General features: G+C 41.0%; 1 protein-coding gene and 2 non-coding genes across 3 annotated transcripts; 2 read left to right on the forward strand and 1 right to left on the reverse strand.

Annotated features, from left to right (window-relative positions):
• The first annotated feature begins 64 nt into the window (after positions 1-64).
• trnay-gua (transfer RNA tyrosine (anticodon GUA)) lies at positions 65-152 on the forward strand. Its single transcript is given in 2 exon segments — positions 65-101; positions 117-152. It is a non-coding gene; the product is annotated as a tRNA-Tyr (tRNA).
• Positions 153-520: 368 nt separating this feature from the next.
• trnae-cuc (transfer RNA glutamic acid (anticodon CUC)) lies at positions 521-592 on the reverse strand. The gene has a single exon. It is a non-coding gene; the product is annotated as a tRNA-Glu (tRNA).
• A 5495-nt stretch (positions 593-6087) lies between these two features.
• On the forward strand, positions 6088-10210 carry LOC138629878 (T-lymphocyte surface antigen Ly-9-like). The gene is made up of 5 exons (XM_069713859.1): positions 6088-6209; positions 7175-7474; positions 8404-8688; positions 8803-8923; positions 9132-10210. The coding sequence occupies exons 1-5, from the start codon at positions 6173-6175 to the stop codon at positions 9241-9243; spliced, it is 855 nt and encodes a 284-aa protein (XP_069569960.1). The 5' UTR covers positions 6088-6172; the 3' UTR covers positions 9244-10210.
• Positions 10211-16795: the final 6585 nt, after the last annotated feature.

Below are 16795 nucleotides of genomic sequence, written 5' to 3' on the forward strand. Positions count from 1 at the left end.
GTAACTTGTCACGCCTGTACGATTTTATTTTGAAAATCCAATGACCTTGCATTGGTTGCGTGCCCCTTCGATAGCTCAGTTGGTAGAGCGGAGGACTGTAGTGTGTTATGTCAGTGATCCTTAGGTCGCTGGTTCGAATCCGGCTCGAAGGAGGTCGCAACTTTTTCACGAGTAGCTGAATCAAAAAAAAAAACCTGCACTGCATTTCTCGCTTTATGACGATTTAGATGAATTTATAAACTCTGCATTAATATATTTATGTTTCAGTTCATTTTTCACAGCGATGATCTCTTTGAACAGTAAATCCACTTAGTGGGAACAGAGTACTCTTGACTTTCAGCCTCCGTGTTATTATGATTCATCGTGTCGTGTTCAGCTGCCTTTAGTTTTTTCAGATCACTGGGGCGGAAAACACATTTAATCGTCTGCTTCTTTGAACGTTGTGAAAATAGTGTCGTTTTGACGTGCAGCGCGTACAACAAGGAACGTTTGACAACAAATGCGAAGGAAAAAAAGTGTGTTCCCTGACCGGGAATCGAACCCGGGCCGCGGCGGTGAGAGCGCCGAATCCTAACCACTAGACCACCAGGGAAGGTTGCGAAACGAGTCCAGATATAACGTTTTAATTCTAAACTCATCTACTAGCTTTCCTTAATTTATTTTCATTTATAGGAAGCTCGTCTTTCGTGTTTTCAATTTTAGCCATGTTTGGAGTTCTTTCAGTCCCACCTGCCTTTAAGATGTGCATATTTATTGTATGTATTATTTTAAACTCTAAATCTCCAGGCTGTCATACCAAATAGAAAATAAGCAGAGATGCACTTGGCGGAGTAACAATACTACTTCATGCAACACGGTCGCCTTGTGAGCAAAGTCTGCAAAAGACAAACGAGAGCGCACTTAAACTTGGCTTTTTGTTATCCCGGATAACAAAACAATGACACACACGAGTTTGGTTTAGTTTACATGTGCATATTCAGGTGGTTATCATTGTAAAGATAGTTCCTTTTAGTTTGATCTTCCCCCCTGTTGGAGGAGTGGGTGCTAAAAGGTTCAAACATATAGCCACTTTACCTTGAATAGGTAGGACTTAAAATGGCACTTACTTATAGCACTTTAAAGTTTGGCTATCTTGAAGAAAATTGTACTTTCTTGATTTTTTTTTGTTGTTGTTGTTGTTCTGAATTTGTACCCTCATGGTTGAAATGTACTTATTGTAAGTCGCTTTGGATAAAAGCGTCAGCTAAATGAAATGTAATGTAATCCAGATTTTCGGTTTGTTCTGGTTTCCTCCGGTTTGTTTTGGTGAAGTGATGAGAGGAGGAGAACCGGTTTCAATCTGCCTCGAACCGAAAACTTCTGTTCGGGGTTAGGGTGTATCTGACAGATGAGGTGAACCTGGAGGTGGAGGAGGAGGGTTGTGTTTCAGGAAGTCTGAAAGACAGAATTACAAATGTGTTTAAGAAGAACACACACACACACACACACACACACACACACACACACACACACACACACACACACACACACACACACACACACACACACACAATACAAAGAAGCAGGATTAAAGAAAAACCTAAATATCTGGCCTTTGTTTCTTTTGTTGTCTTCTTGTGGTCAATATATATCTGCGTGATTATAAGGACAGATGATAGAAGAACTACAGCCACGATGGGAATTCTAATTCCAATTAGGATTTTATCTGTCAAACAGAACATCAAATGTCATAAAAACACATGAAACAACAAGTTCCAAAGACAAAAATAGATTTTGAATGTAATTGTATTTTTGAAAATCAGTGTAACTGTCAGAGGCATGTTAAAGCCAGTTAAAAGTTTATAAATGTTCCTTGTGTGTGCAGGCATGTTGAATGAGCAGGATTAACATGCAATTGAAATCTGTTGAGTTTATATGGTTAACGTAAAGGTACCGTAATTCTTTGTGTAATGCCGTCAAATAACGGGCCACACCCAGAGTGGGCGTGGGCACATGACTGTGGTGTTGTGGGTCGATTGCTGGCACAAATCCGATATCTGTTCATACAATTGTAGATTGAAGGTGCATTCAGGAAGCATAAGCTGAGACTCAGGCAGGTAAAAGTCCAAAAGCTCTTTTCTTCGCTCAGGTAAGTTCAGTAACAGGCCAGAAGTCAAAGAAGGAAAACACAGCAGACACGGAGCAGACAGGTGAAAATCAGGACTGGATATCGTTCAAATACTGGTTCTGATCAATGGACTTCAGTACCAGGTCCTGAACAATATCGATACCAAAAGAAATTTCACATTTCACTTTACTTTGGTGGTTCCGGTTTTCAAGGCTGTTAGCAGGGGAGAGTGTAACTCAGGTCATGTTCTGTAGTTACAATTTACAGATGTCCCCTAAACGCCTCACGTGCTATCAGTAGATGCGAGCCACTGCACGGCCAAAAATTAGTTTGAAAAGAGTGAAAAAAGGTATCCTATTATTACGTTTTTTTTTTAGTCTTTTTTTATGATTAAAAGTGTTTAATTTTGCAAAGAAAACCAATTTTAAATTACAAAAAATTTTCTTAAAACAAATTACGGAAGGGCGGGGCGGGGCGAGGCCAGGGATTTCAAAAATGAGATTAAAGATAATAAAGAACACTTTAACTCCTATTGAGGAGGACTATTAAGAATTTTTTAAGCAGAGGAGAAAACTGCGGAAGTAGGAGAAATAATATTTAAACACTGAAACGCTATAAATTATATCGTGCACTGATGATGTTTGTGGTCGATCTCATTAAAGACGCTCACTTCTCCCACTGAACAAAATAACGGCAGAAATGAAAGCAATCGCAGCATGAAGATATTTGGCAACAGTAAAAATGCGACAGCGCAGCAGTGATGAAGACGCTGATCTGTTACAACCTTCATCAAAGTGATCAAACTAACGATTATAGCACTTTCACAGCCTCATATTGGGACGCAGTTTGTTTCATTTCCACTGGATGTCACTGTGTACTTCTCACAAAGAAGTCTATTTCTGATCAGCCAATCACGTCGTTGCGATCCAAATACGGAGTCGACAACACCGCCTCACACTAAGATAAAAGTTTCTGCTCTTTTCTTCACTCAGAGTTGCTCTGAGAAGTTTCCTAAATCCCTCCGAAGCTGAGACTCCTTGTTAGAAGTTTTTATAAGTTCAGTTCGGAGCTCTCGGAGAGGATTCTAAAAATGTTTGTGAATACGGCCCTGGATATCCCAACTCAGGAAACTCCATGTCTGCCTGTTATCACTCCTTCCAGTCTTTAATTATCTGAATGTTTATGAAAGAGCACCAACATTTTTTCTCAAGTCTAAACACGTTGAACAAAGTTACGCTGCAGGTCGGGTGACAAAATCCAAACAAACCGAACGTGGGACACGCAGATGAATATCCAGGTTAAAGAACACATTATGCCGTTTCACAGTTCTTGTGGTTTGTGACCGGGTTGCTGCACAGTGAGGATAAACACGAGTTAATTCATCTGCTGTTCCTTTATTTGTCTGGTGGTCAGCAGTGCGAATGATCCACATGTCTGCACATCTTTTTCAGCCACATCTTTCCTGTGAGACTCACGTGGTGTCGACATATTTCCCCCCAAGCAAATTAGAGACATAAAACTGTTTAAAAAAAAAACTTAGTTTCTGTTTGTGTTTGTTTTCATCATCTTTTCCACAAATTTCCATAACTTGTAACTTTGTGGAGACCTGCAATTTTCCCTGTTGGGCACAACGTTGGCAGCTGAGACAAGAACAGACTAACCTGCATTTAATTCAAGTATGCAGTTTGAATGACATCAAACAACCTCTTGATGAGAGCCTTCCTCACAGTCTGAGGACAAAAGAGTTTGTCTGCAGTGTTGACTTTTGAAAACTACCTGAACGCTCAACAATGACGATAAACTTATTGAAACCAGCTTTTTGTCCGGCGTCTCGTTCAGATTCTTTTCATTTCAACATGTGAATAAATACGAAAATCTACCACTCAGAGTCGGTGATGTCAGAAACAGGATGGGAATGACTGCAGAAACATTCGACCACAAATGAAACTGTACTGCAGAAAGTATTACTTCACCCAAACCAGACACTCACTCCCACCCCCAGTCTCAGAGCAGAGAAGTATCATTTCTATTCAGGAACTCAAGCAGGATATCTTTATTTGCTTTTTATCTTTACTCTCATCTCCTTCCGTTAGCAAGTCAACTTGTATCATGTTGGTTTTTTTTGTCTCTCTTTAAAATAGCATCTACAAAAAGCCTACAGCAGCACGTTTGAACCAGTGACTGATTTGATTCAGTTTGAATATTAAAATAGGGCTTTAAAACCAAATGCACAGCAGGCTGGGAGGAATTGATGAGATTCCTTTCAATTTGTACAATTTAATGCTCTCGTGGTTTTAGGTCTAAAAATCCACAAAGCCTGCTCACATCGGGAACAAACCACATCGAGACGAGTTCTGAGAGCAGAAAAATCTATAAAACAAGAAGAAATACTGCTTTAATCCTTTGATCCATCTCCGTTTCTCTCCACATGAAGCTCGTTTAATGGCTCCTCTTGCAATAATTTAATGAAGGTACAGTGAACCCTGGCTATAACGCGGTTCACCTTTCGCGGTCTCGCTGCTTCACGGATTTGCATCGTGCATTGTGTTCTGCATTCTGATTGGCTAAACAGTCTCTCCGCTTCTTCTCTACCTGTTTGTCAATAACATTGCGGTCTAATATGTACACGTACGTAAAACAGCTTGCCAAATTTAAGTTAGCAAATTCTCTTGCAATTTCAAGTTTCTCTAATCCTCCAGCTCCGCTGTCACAAGGAGAGATACAGGAGATCATTCCTGCCCACTGCCATAAGACTTTACAATAACTCACCTCTGGCAAAATCCATCACAGTACAATAACACTGTTGACTGTGTTTCTTGGTTGCTTGTATATTATATGTATATTATATATATAGATATATACTGTACCGTATGTATATATATATATATATATGTTGACTGTGTTTATTGGTTTGTTGTATATAATATACATAGATATTTAATGTACTGTATATATACTGTATGTACTGTGCATTTTATATTTTATATTTATATTTTTTATTTTATTGCTTTTCTATTATATTATTCTATTATTATTTTATTCTATTGTTTCTATTATTGCTCCTGTATGTATGCTGTTGTGGCGAAAAAATTTCCCCTCGGGGATTAATAAAGTATATACCTACCTACCTACCTACCTACCTAAAACCCATAATGTCGACAAAACGTTCTGCACCGACAAAGGCACTTGCACTTGTTCTTCTCTCGAAAAACCACACATAAACCGCGGGCTTTCGAAGAAAGAACCGCTGCAGAGCGGAGTCAGGATGCAGCGGCTCAGTCAGAAGAGCAGTGAAATACACGAGTCACTATTTGTCCTACTGTACTTTGTATTTTTTTTCATAATCATTTTTCATTTCCTCCCGTTCTAATCCAATGACTCGGGTCGCAGTGGGGCGGTGCCGATCTCAGCAATTTGAAGCCTTCAGTTCGTATTGATGATTAAAATTAATATTTTACAGTACAGTAGTTATTTGTAAAAAAAAAAAAAAACATTTATACAGTACTTTTATTTGTTAAACAAATGCTTGTGCCTGTAAAAAGGTTTTGTTCTTTGGTTTCAATGTATTATGGAGTATTTCATTGTATAATAATTGTAAAAAAAAATAAAGGTTACTACTTCACGGATTTCACCTATCACGGTCTCTATTTGGAACGTAACCCCCGCGGAAAAAACGAGGGTTCACTGTTCATTAAATGCGTCTTCGTTACCGAATACGGAAGTGGGAGTCACCATGTTTAAAACAACGTGGGGGAAGGGTCCTCAAAAAACCTGACATCAAAACATTTTGTATGAGTAATAGATGTTACACATTTTTAATATTATTAAATAAATTGAATTTGAAATAAGTTCTCGGACTGTTCTTGTATGAAAGACAGCATTAGAGTCAAAGACACTCCCCTCTCCCCCCGCCAACACCCCGAAAGTCCCGCAGTCTGTTTTTCTCCAAACTGTTTGTTTCTAGTTCAGCATCAGTTGTGTTTGTACTTCGACTGTGATGCAGCTCATGAAGAAGCAGAAAGAAGCAGGATTAATTAACGATGTGCTTCCCCGTTTAACTCCGTGATGGAGTCACGACTGAGTTTCATTGTCCTCTTTATAGGTAAGTTATTGTGGAACACCGTTTATAGCGTGATGCTGTTCCACAGTTCTGTTTCTGAACTGTTTCTGGGATCATCTTCATTTAAACCTGCAAGATATTTAAAATATGCATCGAGCCTGAAGTTTAAAAGAAACACAGGGCAATATTAAAGACAACTACCCATGTAAAATATAAGTTATAAATATGTTAAAAAGTAATAAAACTGATCAACCAGAAATATGTTAAAACGCAGTTCATTGCTGAGACGTGGCAGACAGGAACGTGTGCGGTCATAATTAACAGCACAGCTCCAGTTCTCTGGCAGTTTTTAACATATGTGAAGCACAATAACTTAATTCTTCTTCTGCATGGTTTTATTTGACTGTCCTGTCCCAGACTAGTTTCATGGACTCCCCATCAAACTTTATTTATATAGCACAGAAAAAAAAAAACAATAACAGAGAAAGGTAATCAAAAAACAATCAAAAAACCTAATTTGCAGGTTTTATGTTTGTGTCTTTTTCTGTAAACAGGAAATTACCTGTTTTTTCTTCGGTCTGTTAGAGATGTACTCTCCTATTGGTTCGTGGTTTACATAAGAAAATGACCTTCCTCAACTAACCAGCAAAAGGTTTACCAGTTATATATCTTGATATTTCCAAAACAATGAACATCTATGTCTGCAGATCTGTTGAGCTGTACAGGACAAGTTCAATATCAAATGACGGTTGGATTAATCTGGTTGCAGGTTGAGGATCATGTGACAGCATGTAATCAGAGCTCACTGCAGGAAACATAGAAAACATCTTCATTGAACTTTATTTAGTTTCAAAGTAAAGGTAGTCAAAGCTGTCTGATCCTCCAGACAGTCCGAAGACTTTCTGGAACTGTTACTGAGCTCTTTTCAGCTTCCTGTTCATGAGACGGGACTTTCACTGGAGGTTCTGACCCGACTGCTGACTGATGTATCTCTGTATGTTTTACAGTGATGAGAATATCTGCTGCTGAGGTTGTGAAGAAGAACCTGACAGGAACCGTGGGAGGAAGCGTCACTCTACCTGGACCGCTGCTGGAGAGAGGATTTATTTCATTTGGAGGAAAAATTCTTGCTTCAGTAAGAAAGGGTGAACTCGATATAGAAGAGGAAATTTACACACACAGACTTCACTGGAACAAAATCTCTGGAAACTTCTCACTCACAAAACTGCAGAGGAATGACTCAGGGATTTATATTTTGGACAATAAAGGACAGAAAATGATTTCCTCTTATAAACTCACAGTGTACGGTGAGTCCTTTTCTCTTGTCCCAGTCGACGTGTGTGTGTGTGTGTGTGTGTGTGTGTGTGTGTGTGTGTGTGTGTGTGTGTGTGTGTGTGTGTGTGTGTGTGTGTGTGTGTGTGTGTGTGTGTGTGTGTGTGTGTGTGTGTGTGTGTGTGTTCCAACACCATCCAGTCTCCATATGTGACCTCAGCAGTTCATATCTTACTTATTGATTTTGGTCTCATGCTGTAACATTATTTACTTGAACCTCTGGAGAAAAATCTGAATGGACATTTTTTAACCTGTTTTCTTTTGTTTGTTTATAGTATTTCTGTAAAAATGATTGCTGGGGTCAAAATTAACTCTGAATTCCACCGTTCCAACCTCTCGGACCTGCAGCCAATTTAGAAGCAACAATTAACCTGATGCTGAACTCAGACTACATGAATTCAGCCTGCAACACATTTCCAACGTGTGTCTGAATTCTTTCTGTTTTTACCTGCCCAGTTTAGCATATCCTACGACGTGTTCCTCGACCAATAGGATGACAGAGTGCATCACACGTGAAGCTTCTGCAGCTGTGATTGACAGCTTCTTGCCCCTTCTCCCCAATTAACTTTGAATTCAGTGTTTCACCGGCCACAGATAGACTTAATATATGATCTGTGAAGAAAAAGAGCAGCGAGGAGGACAAATTAAATAGGCAGAGGTTCACCTTGAACAGGTCGCCACTCCATCACAGGGACAACACAGAAAGACAGACAACCACTCACACCCACAGCCTAGTATCAGTACCAGTATTTGAACGACATCCAGCCCTGATTTTCACATGTCTGCTGTGTTTTCCTTCTCTGACTGCGGCCTGTTACCGAACTTACCTGAACGAAGAACAGAGCTTTTGATGATATTAAAATCACAATATCTGATTTCTAACCTCCATCACCTTCCTCTATAGACGCCGTACCGACTCCTTCGGTGATCAAATCTAACGTGAGCTCTAACAGCTGCTCGCTGATGTGTTCTGTGGACGGAGCCGAAGAGACGACGCTGTCGTGGTACAGAGACGAGAAGATCGTGAAACGGATTCGCTCGGCCGTCTCTCTGTCTCTCATCGTTCTCAGGCAGGATTTCAACTCCTCTCACAGATGTGTGGCGACCAACCCAGCACAGGAAAAGACTCTGGAGGTCGACGTGAAGACGTCCTGTGGACATAACGACACGGAGAGCAGGGACAGACATCGTAAGACTCATTCTGACACTGATTTTCAAAAATACAATTACATTTTAAATCTATTTTGGTCATTGGAACGTATTGTTTAATGTGTTTTTGTGACATTTGATGTTCTGTTGACAGATAAGATCCTAATTGGAATTATAATCTTCATCGTGTGTGGTGTAGTTCTTCTACCGGCTGTCCTTATATTCAAGTGGAAGTATGTTGACCAGAAGAAGACGACAAAAGAAACAAAGGCCAGGTATTTTTGTTTTTCTTTAATCCCTCTTCTTTATGTGTGTGTGTGTGTGTGTGTGTGTGTGTGTGTGTGTGTGTGTGTGTGTGTGTGTGTGTGTGTGTGTGTGTGTGTGTGTGTGTGTGTGTGTGTGTGTGTGTGTGTGTGTGTGTGTGTGTGTGTGTGTGTGTGTGTGTGTGTTCTTCCTAAACACATTTGTAATTCTGTCTTTCAGACTTCCTGAAACACAACCCTCCTCCTCCTCCTGGTTCACCTCATCTGTCAGATACATCCTAACCCCGAACACAAGTTTTCATGGATCCTTTCAACCGGTCGAGCCAGATTGAAACCAGTTCTGTCGGCTGTTTCTCCTTCAGGTGTTTTTCCTTCCAGCTGTCACTCGTGGGAATTGTTAAATTGTTGATACGCCTTCTCTCAGACAAAGTATTTTAAATCTGCATTTTCTGCTCCTGTGACAATGCAGTGAATGTATTCCCCCGAACTAGGATTAAACTCCTGTTACACAGTCAGGGCAGAGCAAGTATTTCATCCAGGAGATTTTAAGTGTTTCCAAACTGCAGCATTTTGTCATCCAAACTTACAGCGAGTAAAAAAGGCTTTGTGTGGCTGCCATGGGGAAGGGCTTTGTCCTTTCTACAACAAAATCCAAAGATAGTCATCAGATGCTGCTGGTGAGGCGGAACAGAAGCTGGAACGTTCTCTTAGTCAATTCTCCAACAATTGCGTAAAATTGTTGGAATTAGAACAAATGATAAATCGAGATTTTTTTTATTTTTTTAAGCACTACCTGAAAAATAATAAAAATGTCATCACGTCCTGTGATAATAATCATGCTGCACATACATATATTAGTTCTAATCTATTTTTTTTAATTATTTATTGAACTTAGAGAACCACAGGGGCTAAAACTTACATACAAAATCCTAAAAGCTGCGTATCTTTACAGAACAGAGTCTGTGACTGTAATTTAAAATACACAGGCTACATCTGCTGTCACAATAAATTAACTCAACACATAGACCTACTGTATGCACATAAAAAATTGCAGTTTCTTACAACTTGACGTGTGTATACATTTTGTGCAGCATACAGTAATATGTAATCACTTCAATTGATAACAAGCATTTCATTAGAATTTTTGGATAAGACCATATTTTCTATAAACCCGCCACTTCTGGATTTTCTGTTTGTTCCGGTTTCCTCTGGTTTGTTTTGGTGAAGTGATGAGAGGAGGAGAACCGTACTGATTGTAAATGAGTTATTTCTGTTAATAAAGCGAGTTTTGATTGAAAAGATTTACCTGCGTGCTAATCTTTATGTCTGTGACGTCACTGGCTGTCTTGTAAATGTGGATTTTTGCAAGGTTGCTCAGTGGTCCGTCATGTTGCCGACTGGTTGGTTTCACTGGAGTGAAAACCTGCAAGAAAGAAGAATGAAGAGACTGAACGACTGTGTTGTTGAGGGTGACAGATGTGTTGTCATGGTGAGAACCCCGTTGCCATGGCGCCACAGTTCAGGTGGTTTGCAAGGCAGGGCAAGTTTTGTTTGTAGCTGTAGCACATTTCAACAACAAGGCAATTCAAAGTGCTGTACATAACAACATGAAAAGACATTTAAAAACAGAAATTAAAACCTCAAAATAGAAGAAACGAAACAAGTTAAAATAGGATGAAGGTTGAAGGATGAAGTGTAAAACATGAAATAGAAATAGCTTGCAGGGCAGTTTAAGAAAATAATCAAGCTCCTCAAATCTGGTTCAAATTGTCGCGAATGTTTTTCCTCAGACGTCCCAGACGGTCCCAGTAGAACTTGTTGACCAGGGGTCTCAAACTTAATTTACTTGGGGGCCGCTGGAGGCAGAGTCTGGGTGAGGTTGGGCTGCATCGGGTATTCCACAAGAAAAGCTTTGTTAAAAAAATTCCAATCTTCTCAAATGTCTTTATTTTTTATTTTTATTTTTTTACACAAAATAAGATGAAAAAAATAAATTAAGAAATTAAGAATTAATAAGTAAATAAATCAGTAATAAATAAAATAATAATAATTAGATTTCTCTAGTCAGCAACTATGTGTGGTTTCTTCAGTCTTCTATATCTGCTGTATTCAGATTTAAACGTCTTTATTAACAGTTCTTTAACCTCAATGGGTTCTTCTGAACATGAATTGTCCTGAACATGAATGGAACATTGAAGAACATGAACTGTTCTTCTGAACATGGCTTCTTTTGCCTACTCCTTGCTGCTAGAGACCTGGCAGCGCTTCCTCTCGCATAGCTGAGCCACATTTGTCTTGAGGGAGGAAGCAGTTGAGACCCTCAGTATGGCTTGAAGATGATCATCAGTAAGTCTGGACCTGTACTTGGACTTATTGAAGTTCAAGGTGGAGAAGAGCTTTTCGCACAAGTATGTGCTCCCAAAAAGGCACATGGTCCGCTTGAACATTCGGGAAAGCTCAGGGAAGCTGGGGGTCAATTCTCTCAAAAATTGCCCAAGCTTGTCTGCTTTTCCACTCACCTCCCTGAACTTGGCTTTGAGGTCAGAGTTGCACTGCGGGTCAATGAGCTCCATTTGAAGCACAGGAGGGGCATCTTGCACATCAAAGGAGAAGGGGTCCGCAAAAATTTGAAATGTGGCTCTGTGCATCTTGAAGTCTGCAAATCTGTAATCAAATTTCTCCTGTGGCTTCAAAATGGCATCAACACACTTCTCACCACTGAATGGTGTGCCTGCATCCACGAGTGCCTTGCATGCTGGGAAATGGCAAAGGTTTGTCTGAGAGAGCTGGGCTTTCCATAACACAAGTTTTGTGGAGAATGCTCTCACGTTGTCATAGGCAGCACTGACGAGTTGCCCCTGGCCTTGTAAATTCTTGTTCAGTACATTAAGCTCATGTGTGATATCAACAAGAAAAGCTAAGTCCATGAGCCATTTGGGATCACTTAGCACAGGAACAGCCACCCCATCCTTCTCCACGAAGGCTTTCACTTCTGCTCTCAACTCAAAAAATCTCTTCAAGGCGTTTCCCCTGCTGAGCCAACGTACCTCGGTGAAGTAGAGCACATCCCCATATTCTGACTCTATTTCCTCTAAAAAAGCACAGAACCTTCGGTGCTTTAAGCCCCTGGATCTGATTTGGTTGATGCATTTCACAACGACAGACATCACATTGTCAAACTTCAGGCATTTGCTGCAAAGGGCCTGCTGATGGATAATGCAGTGCAGAGCAATGGCCTCCTCTACACCCTCCTCTTCCAGTTTTTTTTTTGAACAAGTGCCACCAGTCCATTTTTTCCTCCCTGTCATTGATGGCGCTCCATCGGTTGTTATTCCAACAAACCTCTTCCATGGCAAACCGGCATTCTCAATGGCATCACACAGCTGGTGAAATATCTCCTGAGCAGTGGTCTGGCCATGCATTGGGATTACTGTGAGCAACTCCTCTATCACTTCAAAATTGTCATCAATACCACGGACATACATTGCGAGCTGGGCAGTGTCTCTGATGTCTGTGGTCTCATCAAGAGCGACTGAGTATACACTGAAATATTTGGCTTTCTCACACAGTTGATCATAAATGTTACTTGACAGGTCAGAAATGCGCTCTGCTACGGTGTTGGCAGAAAGGCTGATGTTGCTAAACTGACCTTTCTTTTCCGGACAGACTATACTTGCAGCCTGTAATATGCACTTTTTGACGAATTCACCTTCTGTGAATGGCTTTCCCGCCTTAGCAATCGTCTCACGAACCACGTAGCTAGCTTCGACTGCTGCATTATTCTCTTTGGTTGCTTTCTTGAAGAAATCTTGTTGCCTCAGTAGACATGTTTTAAGATTTGCAACCCAGTTGGCTCTCTCATCTCTCTGGTATTTTGCATACTCCTCAGCATGTCCAGTTGTGTAATGACGTTTCAAATTGTATTCCTTGTGCACCGCAACTTTCTCTGTGCAAATAAGACACGTCGGGGTGCCCCTGTGCTCAACAAAGAAATATTGCATCTCCCACTTTTCCTGGAATTGTCTGTGCTCATCACCGACCTTTCTCTTCACTGCAGGCTTTGAAAAAGACATGTTTGGGGCTGTGGAATATATTTTAATTCCACTTGGTGTCACTGTTGTGTTTAGCAGTGTTTATGACATCATATAGAAATATATGTAGTGTTCATCGTGTGAGGCAAGGCAAATAAAAAAATAATGACCAGTAATGTTCCACCAGGTGTCCCCAAACCTCTTTGGTAGTCAAACTCACCTCACTACTTCCTGTCGAACCAGGCCAGCCTTGTTTGCCATGTTGTATGATCTTTCTATCTCCTCTTACAGTGTTGTTCCTGTTCTGCTGCACCTGTAAGCCTCTTTTTGTTTTTTAATATATATTTTGCAGTTCCACCTGTCTGCAGGTGGGTCCTCCATCCTGCAGTCTGTCACAGGTCATGCAGAGGTCTCATCAGCTTTTTTTTTCAGCTTTTGCCAGGTAAACGAAACTACCTACAATCCTGCATTAGAACATTATTGGTCAGGCGAGGCAGGATATTAAAATTAGATACGATTTGTTTATGCAAATACTTGACTTTGACTAGTCTGTGTGCTTTTCTTTCGGTTGTAACTCCATCCCATCATCAATGAAAAACATTGTCAGGCACCACCGTGGCTCATCGTGTTTGATGTTTGATGTTGACACAAGGCAGTTCTTCTAAAACCTTTCAGGCTGCTACAGAAAGCAGAAGCAGTAAAAAGGCCAAACAAAGACTAGGCGATAAGTGGACAAAGAAAACTGTGTTTGTGCCCTTTAAAATAGTTTCCTCCGCTCCTGTAAGTTAAACCAGGGTCAAACTGCACCCAGCACGTATTCAGACTAGAATGTAGTGACATCAGGTGTAAAAATACAAAGTAAACCCCCCCCCCCCAAAAAAAAAAAAGAGTTACAAATGTCCTCCGATTCACTGACAAACACGGGGCGGTTTGGAAACACAACAAATACAAAACAAATACCGTATTGCTACTACATGATGTTTCAGAGACAAAAGCAACATGTTTTACAAAGGAAATATCAAATAATATCTAAAAAATATAACTGAAAGCTGAAAGTTTGTGCCATAAGTCAGGGAAATCTTTTTTTGCTCATGTTATCACAGATTTACAAATTTACTGTATATGCACCGTGCTTGTATCACCGTGCAAATCACCAGGCTGTCGCACAGAAATGGAAGTGATTCACTTTTTAACAGGAAGAAACCTGCGACAATCTGCTCCCCCAGAGAACAAAAACAAGTTCCACAGTGAGATTGACTCCTTGAAAAGAGTAAAATGAATGATCACTAAAAATCTTCTACTTCTCACATTTTTTGGGGGAAGCATCAACATTGATTGTTTCTCCACTTAGTTTTTTCCTTTAATTAGTGTCTCATCTCGAGTTATCATGTTTATATTCAGGTGGTATTCAGTGTGATCGTCCCACCGTTGGAAGAGTGGGCGCTAAAAGTTCAGAACATACAGACGGCGTGCTGCACAGCGTGTGGGAACCTGTCCTCTGTGGTCGGTTTTTAGAGAAATAAGAGCGTGTCTGCAGAGGTTGATGACGTGCTGTATGTCAAAGTCGCGGTTGACTTTATGGTTCGAGAGGCCGGACAGGAACACTGCAACGTTTGCCTTTAACCAAATTCTGTTCTAGATTTAATCTTTGAGGAAGATGTGCGGTTTTCATCCTCTGAGTTGCAACACGTAGCAGCGGAAATGAGAAGTACCTTTAAAGGCTGCAGTGAACAGAATATTTAAACTGTGTCATGTTCACCAGCATCAATTCATCAGTTTTTACTCACACAGATAAACCTTAAAGATGCTGTAAAGTAGAAATGAAAATGAGTTTTAAGTTCATCACACCACAGAAGTATGAGTTGTTAACTACCCATCCACATTTGAATGAAAAAAAACACAGACAAGTATGTTAAATTAGGCTTTGAAATAGCGAGAAAATCATCAGTCTTCTCTGCTCTGAGACTGGGGGGGGCGTGTCCTGAAGGAGCTGAAGCTCCGCCCACTCGCTGGAAGGTGTTCAGTGTTCTGTAGGACAGTCCTGTGGCTGCAGTTCTTTTCCCCACTAAGCGGTCCGTCTGACATCCAACCTCTCGGGTGACTTTATGCATGATGTCCCACTGGTACTCTGTCTCTCTGGTGGACGGAGCAGCCTGCTTTGTGAAAACAGAATAGAATCAGAATTTATTTGTCCAATGAGTGAAACATACAGATGCATATAAATGAAGCTTGTCCCCCTGAGCTGTAACACAGGAGTAAAACTGGACACCAGAGACAGAAGACAGTGAGCTCTCCAACTACTTCTAACGCACCTGCATTACAATAGTGGAGATAATAAGAGAGGAGGAGTTGATTTAGTTCTGTAACGACTGCAACATGAACAACGCTGCATTACATCACATCAGTTCATTACATCACATGTCAATTCAAACTTTGAACCTGTTCAGGTCTAGCCAACAGTCTTTCTCTTCCACTGATGTCTCTCCACCTCCTCCTCCTCCTCCACCTGCAGCCTCCTGCACATGTAGTTGGGCTCGTTTATCCGGACCGGTACCGGTACATGTAACCCAGGGTCACTGATGGTAACGTTACACTGGAGTACAAAAACAACAACCCTCATTAATCGGGAGGACTAGATTTCCTCTGGTCCATGTTCTCCATCACCCCGACATGTAAAATACAGAGTTACATATATTATAGTTCCTTATCGGAGACTTATTGAGATGCATAAAAAAAATCTGCGGCTATCGGAGCATTTTCCTCTGAACTCTGCTCGGATACGAGCTCAATAGAAGCTGATTAGCACATTAACTGTGAACTGCTGGGGGCGGCGGTGGACCCTGCTGGCAGCGGCTGACGGTGCCGGTGCGACCGAGAGATGAACGGCCGTGAGGGTGAAGCTCGGTTCGGCTCCGCGCTGCAGGAGGAGCGGTGTGTCCGTGAACTCCGTCCGTCTCCGGTGGAAGTTGGTGAAACAATCCGCCGTGAAATGGTCCCTGCACAGGCAGCTGTTGGTGTTAATCCTAAAGTCTCTATCAGCGAGGATGAAATCAATCCACCTCTTTTTCCTTTCTTCCTCAGTAGGAAATTTAAATTACGATGCAGCGCTAGTTTGGAGGTTCTTGCATCCAGGAAAGATGCACTTGCGGGTGAAGGGAGACGTCCCGTAGCAGCTAGCTGATGTACGATAACAATCTGACTACGTCAGGAGTAGAACTGAAGTCGAGTGGGATGGCCTCTTATGCAAATGAGCTGCAGGCTTTTATAGCGTTTCACTGTGTGAGAGGAGGAGCCATGCAGAAGGTTAAATAAACCGGCTGTGATCTGACCTAGATAGGTAGTTGTGAGGTAGATAGGTAGTTGTGAGGTAGATAGGTTGTTGTGAGGTAGATAGGTAGTTGTGAGGTAGATAGGTTGTTGTGAGGTAGATAGGTAGTTGTGAGGTAGATAGGTTGTTGTGAGGTAGATAGGTTGTTGTGAGGTAGATAGGTTGTTGTGAGGTAGATAGGTTGTTGTGAGGTAGATAGGATAGTTGTGAGGTTGTTGTGAGGTAGATAGGTTGTTGTGAGGTAGATAGGTTGTTGTGAGGTAGATAGGTTGTTGTGAGATAGATAGGTTGTTGTGAGGTAGATAGGTTGTTGTGAGGTAGATAGGTTGTTGTGAGGTAGATAGGTTGTTGTGAGGTAGACAGGTTGTGTTTTAGCCCTGCCTAAAAAAAATCTGAGCTGAAAATGGGTGAGAAACTGTTCAATGGTCTAACTCCACATTTCAGTGCGACAAAGTTTTCTAGCTTTGCACATGCTTTCAGCAACTCATTTCACACGTATATAATGTACTGAGAAGCAAATCATGG

Source organism: Brachyistius frenatus, unplaced genomic scaffold, assembly GCF_029030835.1.
Source record: "Brachyistius frenatus isolate BFR_SWC_R1_liver_20210118 unplaced genomic scaffold, ASM2903083v1 Contig_123, whole genome shotgun sequence".
NCBI lineage: Eukaryota > Metazoa > Chordata > Actinopteri > Embiotocidae > Brachyistius > Brachyistius frenatus.